A 12,719-nucleotide genomic window follows, 5' to 3' on the forward strand; every position below is an offset into this window, starting at 1 on the left:
TTAATTAGAAATGCAGGTATGGTTGTAAAAACCCAGAAATATGCACCCAATGCTCAATTTGACATTTAATTGTACCTGCTAAGCCGTAAAGGATTCAAACATCTGGTGATGTCTCTGTTATGCACATATGCATAAAGGTGCATTTAACACAGGCAGCCAATATGTTTTGACCAATCACGTCCGATCTTGTCTCAATTCATGTTGAGAGCTAATTTGAATGGTTAATAATTTTTATATTTAATACATTCGCATTATTTTTTAGGTGCACCTGTACTACCAATTATTGTATTTTATCTTTGCCATGGGTCAAAGACCTTGCATAGAGTTTATATGACTAATGTGGCTGTGACTGTCCGTCTGTGTGTGTGTTTAAGTAATATACTACAGTCCCAATAATGCTCAACATATCCAGCAATACAAGGAGGCTCTATTCTCACCTTTAAGTACTGGATATCCTTAAAGGAGCTTAGCTCAGGCAATCCGGCTGCTTTCATCATTGCAAACAGGTTTACAAACAGAGTCCCGTTGCGACATAAAATCTTGTAGGCCTGCTCACAGTACGCCCTAAACCTGATGGAAGAGCATTGACAAGGAATCACATCATTATCATGGAGCTCCATTTACCACTGCTATGACATCACTTTTTACTGCTTTTATTGCTTTGGGAATTGAGGGTCTGTGGTATATTGCCAACATACAACGGCTAAGCATTTTGTTCAGGGACTCTGCAATGCTTTGTGCCTTACACTATCTGTTAGCCATGTTCTATTGGCCAATTTCCACACAGCCTCCTACATTATTACTTCAATATAGCATTTAACAGAGGCTTTTATCCTGAACAACCTAAACATGCATTACATTCAGTTTTTCCACATGGGTGACACTAGCAGTATTTGAATATGTGGTATATAGTAGATACAGTATATTTCATGTTTCACCTTTCAAACTTCTCACTGTTGTTGGTCCTCCCTTGTTGGATGACGTGGACAAAGTCGTAAGTCAGAATAAAAGGCACACGTTCCCTGTTGATCCCAAATTTGCTCTTGAAGTTCCCCAGAAAGTGCCCAAAGTCAATGTGGAACAGCTAAAAGACATATATGGAATTCAAAAAGATTTCCACACTATCCTCTATCCCAGAGTTGTCAAAACAGTTCCATGGAGGGCCGAGTGTCTGCAGATTGTCGCTCTCACCTCGTACTTGATTGATTAATTAGGTCACTAATTGGTTAGTTTCTACCCTCACCTGGTTGTTTAGGTCTGAACTGGGAACCAATTTAAAGGAAAAAACTAAAACCTGTAGACACTCGGCCCTCCGTGGAAACGGGATAAAAATCCCTAAAAAATTCTAAAAATTCTAAAAAATCAACTGATATAATTATGAATGATGTAAATGATATATGATATATAAATTATGTTTAGTTAAAACAATGTGCCATGTGCTGCCACTACATTATCTTTACAATAATCGTCCCATCTCTAAATTCTCTCTGGAATCATTGGTATGTACAGTGATGCTTGAAAGTATATGAATGCTACAGGGATGGTCATTTAAATATACTCATAAAACACGTATATGAACCCCAATTTGTAATAAAGACAGCGGAAGCATCTTCCTAGCAACCCTCCCATGAATATAATTTCGATTCAGTTTTCTATATCGATTCTTATTTTTGAAGCACACACAGTAACCTAAAATGCAGTTAGGGAGGTCATCAAATCCCCAAATGTTATATTTGGATTGGCATTTACCTGAATTATAATTTTTTCAGCCACTTGGGGATATTTTGGAGGGGCTTCCACTTCTAGGGCGAGTTCTGTCATGTTATATGGTATTTGTGAATAGTCTGCCTCAGAGTGGACTAATATAAGCTCAAATCTTTTTGCGATTTTTGTATAGCCTTCCTCAGATTGATGTGCTCTTATCCCTCCTCTCCTCTCGGCATTGTGTGTTTTTCATTCACTTGTATGAGTAACACCAAACTGACCAGATTTATTGCCTCTTATTATCAGTCCCGCCCAAACTCTTCCATACATATCCCACCTTTAGCTGGTTCATTTGGTCCCCAATTATTAACCCAAGTAACTCTAAATACCTACTTAATTTAACTAATAGAACTCATTCTTGCACTCTTTTTTATTACATTTTTTCCTACTAAGTACAAAGCTTTTACACACCTGCAAATTGACCAGAGCATTGGAGAAGACCAAAGATGGAATAAAGTTGAACAAGACTCCCGAGCACTCACCATGTCACTTGCAATATCAAATGTTTTTCTACTACACACGTGATTTTCTCTAAACCATCATATGGAATTGGTAACTATGAAACTGCTGTATCAGATTAAAAAAACTGGTTCTGATTAAATAAAAATGTCATAGTGAACAATAAATAATCTGTAATTGAAGGGTTCACATACTAAGCAGAACAGTATATAATTGTGTACCTGGGAACAGTACTACAGTATTTCAGCAACTGGCCTACCTTGGTTATAAGATTATTATCTAAATGCATTGGATGTAAAATCTAATTGTATTTATTTATTGACCTGTTTTAAAAGCTTTTAATGCAGTTGATTGCTCCATTTTGCAGCTCTACCCAAAAAACGGAATGTAAAGGAAACGCATAGGAACAATGTGATGGATCTCCTCATCACCCTCACCAAAACTAGTCTGGATTCAAGCAATTATTTGTATGTGTATTTCACACTATGTTGAGGTAGAAATCATAGTATGATGCTTATATGAATGTCAACCTCAAATATGCTCGAATCACTGTCACAAATCCATTACCTTACAGCTAGAAATTGCTTTTACTACAATAACTGATTTCTGTTTTCTTGCTATGCTACCATTTTGGGACCTTCATTTCTGCAGTGGACCAGATCCACAAACTTTTGTTTGTCATGATAATATTTTAACATTTTCAATAGAAAGCCATTGTATGGTTTTACTTCCAGATAAGTTGTTTCGCACACAAATGAGCAGTATTTCTGAATTTAGAGTTATGATAACTAACATAGAAATAAAGTAAAACTCTTAAACAGTTATCACTGAACCCAAAATGATACGCCAACTTGTGGTAGAACTACAATTCATCAGTATAACGATCTGTGATAAATTTGACTTACGGGGATTTCCACTGACTAAATAAAGAACTGTGTTAATTTTGTTACGTCATGAATTATAAATTGTGTAAGATCACACAAATATTTCAATAACTAATAGGAATACCAAACGAGAAATTATCATATCAACAAAAGGAAATGCTGTGCTTCTCACCTGCCCAGTCTCCTTGATCATGATATTGTCGTTGTGGCGATCTCCGATACCCAACACATAAGTGGCTACACAGTAGCCAGCACAGGATAAAGTGAATTCTTCAATAGCATTATCAAGTTTATCTCTGATGAGAGAGAGAGAGAGAGAGAGAGAGAGAGAGGGAAAGAGAGAGAGAGAGAGAACACCACATGGTTTTTGTTTGCATTTATTTCTCAGCCATTTATCCATTCATCTCTTGAATATTTTCTCTCTTTACTTTTCTTATTCTCTCACTTTCTCCAGTCAAGAACATGTAGGAACAAAAAATCCAAATAGACAGAGAAACAATACTCAAGCACACTTCTCTTGCAAGGATAATGTCAGCAAGCATTTGTAGTGGTGTTATCACATTGCTCTTTGATGATTCCTACATAGAGAAATCCTATATTATTAATTTGTTGATCCATTTCCTCCATTATTTTCCTAGATTCATTCACTATTGTCTTTCTCACCTTGCTTCTTTCCATTCCAAGCTCCCTTATTATCTGACTGCTAGAAAAGGAATCTAGGAAAAGATTAAAGGAAATAATGAAAGGGAAATAGAATGTGGAAAGGAAGCTAGGCTGGGAAGCTAGTATCGCAATCTGAAGAGGTTGCAGGACGCAAAGCTCAGGTCTTAGGAGGTTAATATATTGTTTTTATTAAAATGTTAGCTCATCATAGCTAAATGAAGAAGGTGCACCACATTATATCCAGGTTTCACCAACTGAAAGACTCAGTGGCAGCAGTGCCACCAGTCAAAAAGGTTAGACTGAAGCCCTGTTTACACCTATTCATATTTACAAGTGAAATTCTATGTTCATGTAAACTTACATAATAAATAAAGATTATTCTGAAATAATTTAGGATTGGGTTAGTAGTATAGTTTTGGTTACATTATCTCTCATAGACAGTGACTTCCCAATTTGCTTACTTTAACAAAAACAGTTAATGTTAATTACCAGTGCAACAGTGTTATTGAGTTACTACACAATTACTACACAAGTAATAAAACTGTAACTGTCAGGACCAGTATACATGTGCTGTATTTACAGTGATGTGAAAAAGTACTCCCTGTGTTTTTTTCATATATCTACATTTGGAGATTTGAGCTACATTTCAAATATATTCATTAAAAAGGTTACTAAATTTACCAAATCACAATAAATATTAAACATGCAATTTTCTTGTGCAGAAAAATAGGTACAGCTCTACTCTTACAAACATAAAATGTGCCAATAACTTATATGGCACGGTGGGAAGGGAAGAACAAATAAGGACATAGGAAGCAACAAAAGACCAGGAGAGGGCATAAAAGGACAAGACAAGGTAGGGTCCTGCCGACCCAAACGGGAACGGCCTGCATGGATAAGTATTCTAAAAAAAATACTTATCCATGACTTAGGTTTGCTAGACATCACCTGGGTAAGAACAATTACTACTGGAACAGTGTGCTCGGGACATGAGTCAAGAGTCGAGTTGTTTGGCTGCAAAGCCAGAAGCAATGTTTAGCAAAAAACGAAACAATGCCTTTGAACCGAAGTACCTCATACGCACCATAAAGCATTTAAGTAGTGGCATTATGGTTTAGGGCTACTGAGCTGCCTCCGGGCCTGGCCAACTGAGGGCGTTTGTTAAAAATATGAAGCTGAACCAAACATGGATCTTGCAACAAGACAACAATCCTAAACTCACGAGCAAGGCTTCAACAGAATGATTCAAAAAGTAGAAATGGAGGGTTATGGTGAGTCAACGCCCAGACCTCAGATCTCAAGGCGGTGCATGCAAGAAAGTCCTCGAATATGACACAGCTGAAGTACTACTGTAAAGAAAAGTGGACAGGATGTCCTCACAGTCGATATATAACTTATAGGCAGTTATATGAAATGGCTGCATAAAGTTATTTCAGTCAAAAGGGGCAAAACCAGCTATTGAAGCTAGGGCTGTACTTATTTTTTCAGCACTATGAATTTACATTTCTGTAGATTTTTTTATGAATAAATGATTGCGTAGTATAATCTTTGTGTGACAAATTTCCTTTATCTGTCTATAGTGTTTAAGTGAAGATTACATGTCCATATGTACAAATAGGTTAAGAATACAATGTCCCAGAGGGGGTACTTACTTTTTCACATGACTTTAAACTGTGACCAAAATAAACTGTATACCAAAATATAAAGTAAACTCCACACACTGCTCAATATAAAGCTTTGTGTTCCATTTCGTCCATATACAAAAGATGTAGTTTTCATTAATTTTGTATTTAATTGGTTATTTTGTGATTTTTCTTGCCACTTTTCTCTGTCCCACTCACTCTGGGTTCTTGGATTTAAGCCAGTTGAGCAGGGCATCTTTGTTGAAGGCAGCAGTGGCAGCACTGTTACTGTTGTTGCGCTGGATGTTTGCAATGGTCTCTGAATTCTTCACCACCTCGATTAGGCCCGTCTTGTTTCCGGTGGAGAGGCAGCCATAGGGGATCATCCTTAAAGAGACAATAGAGAAAGTACATTCATAAGGTACAGCCTTTTAAATAACAAGTAATGGCATTTCAAATGTAGGCCCTAAGCAAACAAGGCATCAGTAAACATGTTGTCCCCCACTATTGTTGTTTTACCCAGAGTACTAATCTAACCATCAAACTCAATCAGTTTCATGGGGGTAAAAGTTACACTGACCACAGGGCTAGCAGCAGCTATGCTTGTGCCAATCAATATCTTGTTTTAAATGCCAGACAATCACCCAAGATTTGTTACAATATGCTACATTACAGATAATTATTTAATAGCTTAATAGCATAGTCTAACAAAAAACATACCCACATTCAATCGTAAACTATAATTAATAATAAATTATTATTCATAGTTACCTAGAAAACCATGGGGAAATGCATTTAGATGTTCATGAGTTACATAGTTGTCACATACATGTGTACATACAGTGGATATAAAAAGTCTACACACCCCTGTTATAATGCCAGGTTCTTGTGATGTAAAAGAATGAGACAAAGATAAATCATGTCAGAGCTTTTTCCACCTTTAATGTGACCTATAACGTGACCAATTCATTTGAAAAACAAACTGAAATCTTTGAGGGGGAAAAATAAAAGACTCACAATAACCTGTTTGCATAAGTGTGCACACCCTCTTATAACTGGGGATGTGGCTGTGTTCAGAATTAACCAATCAAACTCATGTTAAATAGAAGTAATTACAGGAACTGCAATTACTTTTTTTGCTAGACATTAGCTCAAGTCTTTACTAGATCTCAAGCAAGGTCACTTATCCTGCAAGTGTGATTCACCAAACCACCTCTGTTACATAACTAGGTCTGCTGCTAAGACATACCTGAGGTCCAGACCCTCTTTCTTCCAAAGGTTTTCCATCAGCTGGATCATTTGTAGGGTCAACATGTCTTGTCGGAGATCTAAAATGTTAGAGGGTATGTCAGTTTAAAGGAAAAGTTATTTCTAATTGAGCCAGGACAACAACTCCAGAGCCCCAGGCCTCAAAACGTCCTCAAAATTGAAATTGACCATACATGCTAACTATGGCAGGCCTACATATGTTAAAGGTTGGTCCGACCAAGAATGACGATCAACTAGGGAAGAGAAGTTTCACATATCAGTTGAAGAACTGTAATTGATGTGATGGTATCAAACCATCTTGCGTCCATTAAACCAATATGAATGCACATATATTGGAAGGGTGGGCAATGTAGTGGGGTAGGTTTCTTGCATTTCCTCACATACCTGCATGGCCATAAGTCAGAGCATACGTAAATATAGCAGTATAAAATCATGTTTTCTATGTAACTAGAGTGAAAATATAATAAAATAAACATGGGAGCGGCACTAAGGGAGCCAAAGTATTCAAACGCCTTACTAATTCTCTCATAATTGAATTACAGATGTTACATAAAACAAATGTAAGCTTGCTTTATTTCCACACTGAAACTCCATATCAGTTATTGTACAATGACACCCGTTTTCATACTGGAAAATATTTGACATAAATAACTGAAATATGTTGCTTGCATAAGTATTCAAAGTGTGATATTCAGTCTTCTCCATTGTTAGGCACCAAACAGTGCATCGTGGAGCAATGTTTGGAAACACAGATCAGGGTTTAAAATACCTAATAAAAACAGAATTCTAAGTAATAATAATAATAATAAGCAACTTACTGTAATTTTACATATTGATATATTGAATTAGCAGGAATTAGCAGGAATCAAACCCACATCCTTTACCATTAAGTGCACTGTTCTCTGCCAACTGAGCTACCTACGACCACATACATTTTATCGAATCCCCTCTGATTGCGTTTGCATATGCGTACATGCAATGTAGGGAAATGTTTTTTTAATTCTCTCACCATCTCCATTCTTGAAGATTATCCCTGCAGCCTCCCCTTGGACACACTTGTTCTTGTACATGAGCCACAGGGGCTTCATCTTGGAGTCCATGAATTTGCATCTGTCCGCACTGCAACATAAATCCGATAGGTTAACACTGACTGAGTTGTTTTTATAAATGTGTTGGTCAAATAAATATTAAACATTACGAAGCCATTCATGTGAAACGTAGAAAAGAATGTATCATCTGGTTACAGTGGTTTGACGTAGTGTCAGGTAATCGAATGTTACATTGTAGGTGGGAAAAGGCCACAAGGCTCTCTGCAATGCCACAGAAACAGAGCCCAAGAAGAGATCCATCTATATTGAGGCCATGAAAAAGCTCAAATCAGGAACTTTGTTGGACATAAAACGTTTGGAGTCAGACACTAAAAGCAGTTATCCAGCAACAACGTCTGTCTTCTGTCTTGAATGGCATTAGACAGATTACAAATTATGCCTTTGTCAGTCGTTTTTTTATTGACCCGAATACATTTTCAGACAGGTTGTTTCAAAGGACAAGACCATAGTGTCTGACAGGGCAAGCTCTAGCCTTTTGGGGGCCCCAGCATATTTTTATTTGGGGTCCCCTCCCCTAGCAGTTGGGGCATACCTAGTGGTCAGATGCCCCGTAGCAGTCAGGGGCCCTGAGCGACCGCTTTTGCCGCTTATGCCTAGAATTATGTGTTCTACACAATCTGCACAAAACAGGATCATCTGCATGAAGGTGCATAAGGGAATCACGGGGAACAAGTGCAATATTATTGTAAGGAGAATGAGGTCGGCCCAAGAATCAAACACAGAGGAACAACCATCATCAGTGTGTCCAAGAAAACATTTTTTAACCATGCTAGGCAATTCTCTGAGGACCCAATGCTGTTGACTTAGTCTGTCTCTAGGCGGAAGCCAGAATGCAATCAGCAGTCAAATTAACCTTAAAATGAACAAAGACCAAACTGTGGAAGGGGCGGCTGCCTTAGGGAAACACCCACCACCTCCCTTGAGGTTGAGGGCTGAGCTGTTTTGAATCATTAACATTTCTAGGGACCACCATATCCCAGAACGTCAGACGGGAGAAGGTCATCACAGCCATGACCAAGGGAGCACACCAGTGGATGTACCACCTGAGGCTGCTGGAAAATCAAAACCCTCCCAGTCAACCCCAATCTGGCCTAATGCACCAATTGTAAAGTTTTCATTTACATTATATACTCACCACTCATATCTTATGCATATGTGTTCTGTATGCTGTTCCTATATGTTAAAAGTCTTGATATGGTTTTTGAATGGTGATTATTATTCTGAAGTTTTTGCAATTCATCCATCTTCCACATGGGGGAGAAATTCCATGTTCAGCACATAAAAATAATTATTTTGTATGTTTAAAGTTTGCCCTTTACAGTTGGCCCACTGAACTTGTTTTAGGAATTATGTTAGTTTTGGGAGGAAAAAGTTTGCTTTTTCAAAGGCTGATAAATGAAAGGAAATAATAACTGCCTGGTGATGTTAGCATAGAGTAAATGTGCCACATTATAAAATGAGACCAGCTACATTGTTTTTATCACACGGCTGATAGCATAAACTTTTTTTAAGTTTATGTTATAATTACTGTCCCAGTAATGTTTCAGAAATTAATTTAGACACTGTGTATGTCACTGAGTGTCTAAATGTCTGTGTATTTCTACATTGACTCTGTGTCTTGTTATCTATATACTGTAGACGGAGCTCCACTGTCAAAGGCGCCTTTGTCTCAGAAAAATACAAACCAAAAATATATATCCTAAATGCAGCTGTCAGTGCCTTTTCAAAACATAGAGGTGCATGATGGAGGGCAAGTCTGAAAGTGTATTCATCCACTATTATAATTTGATCCATGAAACAACGTCTGCCAAATGAGTCAAATATGTGTGTGCTAGGCACCCACCAGATTTCAGAGAGAATGATGCTTGGGTTTAGCGGGGAGAGCAGGTTTGAGAGGGCCCAGATGTAGGCCTCCTGTTTGATGCACAACTTCATGTCATCTGTCATCTGCTGGCGTGACGTCTTCTGCCATCCTGACTTTACAAAATCATTCACAGCCTTCATCTTGTTCAGAGCCTCATTCTGAATAGAAAGGAGGAGCAAGGAATACTGATAAAGTTTGGTTTTATAATGAAAAGGTCATTGTTAGCTAGACATGATATCAAGAATTAACTTTAAAAGTTGGCTTTGGTGTAGGTTACTAAGCCCATATGCTGTCCATTATTTCATGACCACAGTTAAATTTTTTTATTGTGACTATTTTATAAAAATACATATATCACAGTCAAAATCCTAAGGATCAACTTGACTGAATAGTCTCAAGGTGTGCTCACCTGTTTCCATAAGCTCTTGATGTGACAGATGTTGCCCCTGCAGTACGCCTCTAAAATCAGGCCGAAGCGCAGACTGACTGAGGATACGTGCATTTCTGATCTAGAATGAGAACCAAGAATTCTGTCACTACTTATACTAACACCCCATCTCAGTGTTCAATTCCTATACACTGTTGTAGCTTCAATGTCAGGGTGTGTTACAGTTGGTTGTGATGGTGAAACCAGGGGACGGGGGTGTGACAAAGCATTCCTTGTCTCTTTGTGCTCTTGCGACTCCTTATGGTGGGTTGGGGTGGGTGCAAGCTGACTAAGATTGATAGTTTATTAGAACTTGTCCTCTGTAATAAAAGTTATAGTTTTAAAAATAATAAAAGTTACACTTATAGTGCCCGTTCCATAAAAATGCACAGAAAGGGGCACTCGCACACTTACAAGGGCATACACATCCACCCTTACCTGAGATGCCAGAAGAGGAAGTGGCCAATCCTCTTGTTGGCAAGGGCTCTCTCTAGTAAGAAAGTAGTTAGGTCACAGTCCAGATAAGACTCATACTTGAGAACCTGAACCAACTGAAGCAAGTACTGCAGAAGCTCCTCATCACTGTTGAGAGGGAGATTAAGCAGGGTCACTTGCAGCAACATTTTCACAACAAGACATTATTTGTACAGAGTGTTTGATAAAGTAATTGACAGGTATGCCGTAGTTTTGGAACCTATTGACTAAAATAAAAAACGGTCTACTATTTGTATTCACTCCAGATATGACTTGCGCCTAATCCTGTTATGAAAATCTACTGAAGAACCAAGAAGCCAAGTACTATGCATGAAATTGTCCCTAACATTATACCTCAGCTTCCTCAGGCATCTAATGGTGAAAGAGCGGACCCTTGGGTCTGGGAAACAGTAGTCCAAGAGCTCCAAGGCATGGAGGGCAGGGAGTTCTGGCCATTTGTGCAGTAAATCCACCATCTAGACACATAGGCAAAGTTCAAGTTCAAAACAAGCATTAGAAATGCATTCAATATCAACATGATAATGGGACAATGAATAATAATTAATTATCCAATGGGGAACTTTCTACGCATTCAGAGAAAGCCTAAGGTTTGCTACTTTTATATATTTTTTATATATTATAATTGTCGAGTTTGATTACTTTTTAATTGATCTTATTCAATTTATGTTTGTGTTAGGAAAAGATGGCTTAACATGAAACAGAAAACAATATCCAATCAGAAATCTTCTTTGGTGGTCTTTGGGTAGACAAAATCTAGCTAGGCCTTCATTCGGAAACAAAGGGCATCTGTTCATGTTATTGCCATTCAACTCAATTACTGCAGGATTTTGGAATGACACACACTTTTTGAGTTGACTCTAGCAGGTATTTTTAACAATTTTGTTGGCTAATTTCTTCACATCTGCCTTTAAGGAGATGAACTTTTAACAAGAGGTTATGTTTCAAATGATAATTATATGTTAAGTGTCACAGTTATTTTTTTTTGCAGTGTGCTTGCTTGTTAGCTATCTCACAGTAATAGTACACTCCAACCCCAAATGCAATAGCAGTACTCAAAAAGTCAATCTGTTGCCTTAACTTAAATTAATTTTTTTAAATCAGAAGTTGACAAAACTTCTAAAGTTTTAGGGCTAGTTAAATATATAGCTTTACATTGAATACAACAAAAATTATAGAAAAAACATACATAGAAAAATATTTTATTTGATACAAATCACAAGGTCTGTGGGTGTTACAAGTTGTCACATTATTCTTAGGTGGTAAGATTTAATTATATTTAATTATTCAGTTCAATACAATGTTTTAGACTCAATTTTCCCCCACAGAAGGCCTGAGCTGTGAACTAACACAGTGTGTTTCAATCACACAATAACTGAACCGATTAATCCGCGGACCCACCTCATGGGAGATGAATGAATTGCCATTGAGCTAGTGTGACGTTAACATGTTCTGTTAGAGATAGAAAATTATTTATTTTGGTTGAATTCCTACTGTTGTTTTTTTAACTGGGTCTGACTTTCATAGTTGAAGCAACAAAATATTCCAAAGAAGGGCAAAGACTTAAGAGCAATATTATTAAAGACATCATAAGTCAAGTTGCTGATGATAACTTGTGGTGTATTAGCTCACAGCGTCTTGTGGGAAGAAAATTACATCCTTAGTATCCTACCTGCGCTACATCCTCACGCTTATTCCATTTTGTGATGAGGAGAAGTTTTGACAGACTCTCTGGGTAGCGCTGTCGCACCACACCGCGTAGATTCCATAGAAGCTCTTTATCGTCCTCAAAGAACTCTGTGTAGTTTTTATTGTCCACTATTTCCATTAGCTTCATGTGCTGGGCAGCACAATAAAATGACAACAGGAAAGGGGTATGAACATACTTTAAATAATTTGGGTAAAATAATGATTTTACCTACATATAGTATATATAGGAGGTCATTCCTAAGCAATGAATGTATATTTTGATGTTAAAGCAGTAATGTTCAAAAGGATATTCAAAATAAACCCGGGACTTAAGTAACAGTGTTATTATGAGTTCAAATTTCTGGGTCAGACAAAAAAAACGAATACATATTTTGTGTTTTAAAAGGTGAATGTGTTTTTCAAAGTATTACTGTTACATATAATGTTACATATTTCAAACATACAATAGCGTCCATT

At 37.4% G+C, this 12,719-nt stretch overlaps 1 protein-coding gene across 8 annotated transcripts in view; it reads right to left on the bottom strand.

Moving 5' to 3' along the window:
• pik3cd (phosphatidylinositol-4,5-bisphosphate 3-kinase, catalytic subunit delta) overlaps nucleotides 1-12,719 on the bottom strand; it is a 37,205-nt gene that overhangs the window by 2,597 nt on the left and 21,889 nt on the right. For all 8 annotated transcript variants that reach the window (XM_010898735.4, XM_020052054.2, XM_013136515.4 and 5 more), the window contains exons 12-22: nucleotides 12,226-12,393; nucleotides 10,890-11,011; nucleotides 10,500-10,643; nucleotides 10,044-10,143; nucleotides 9,614-9,792; nucleotides 7,671-7,780; nucleotides 6,642-6,720; nucleotides 5,612-5,779; nucleotides 3,280-3,403; nucleotides 939-1,084; nucleotides 438-570 (exon numbers count right to left, since the gene is read on the bottom strand). In XM_010898735.4, coding sequence (XP_010897037.1) covers nucleotides 438-570; nucleotides 939-1,084; nucleotides 3,280-3,403; nucleotides 5,612-5,779; nucleotides 6,642-6,720; nucleotides 7,671-7,780; nucleotides 9,614-9,792; nucleotides 10,044-10,143; nucleotides 10,500-10,643; nucleotides 10,890-11,011; nucleotides 12,226-12,393 — 1,473 coding nt within the window. The remainder of the gene's footprint in view (nucleotides 1-437; nucleotides 571-938; nucleotides 1,085-3,279; nucleotides 3,404-5,611; nucleotides 5,780-6,641; nucleotides 6,721-7,670; nucleotides 7,781-9,613; nucleotides 9,793-10,043; nucleotides 10,144-10,499; nucleotides 10,644-10,889; nucleotides 11,012-12,225; nucleotides 12,394-12,719) is intronic.

This window comes from Esox lucius, chromosome 12 (genome assembly GCF_011004845.1).
Source record: "Esox lucius isolate fEsoLuc1 chromosome 12, fEsoLuc1.pri, whole genome shotgun sequence".
NCBI classification, from domain to species: Eukaryota; Metazoa; Chordata; class Actinopteri; order Esociformes; family Esocidae; genus Esox; species Esox lucius.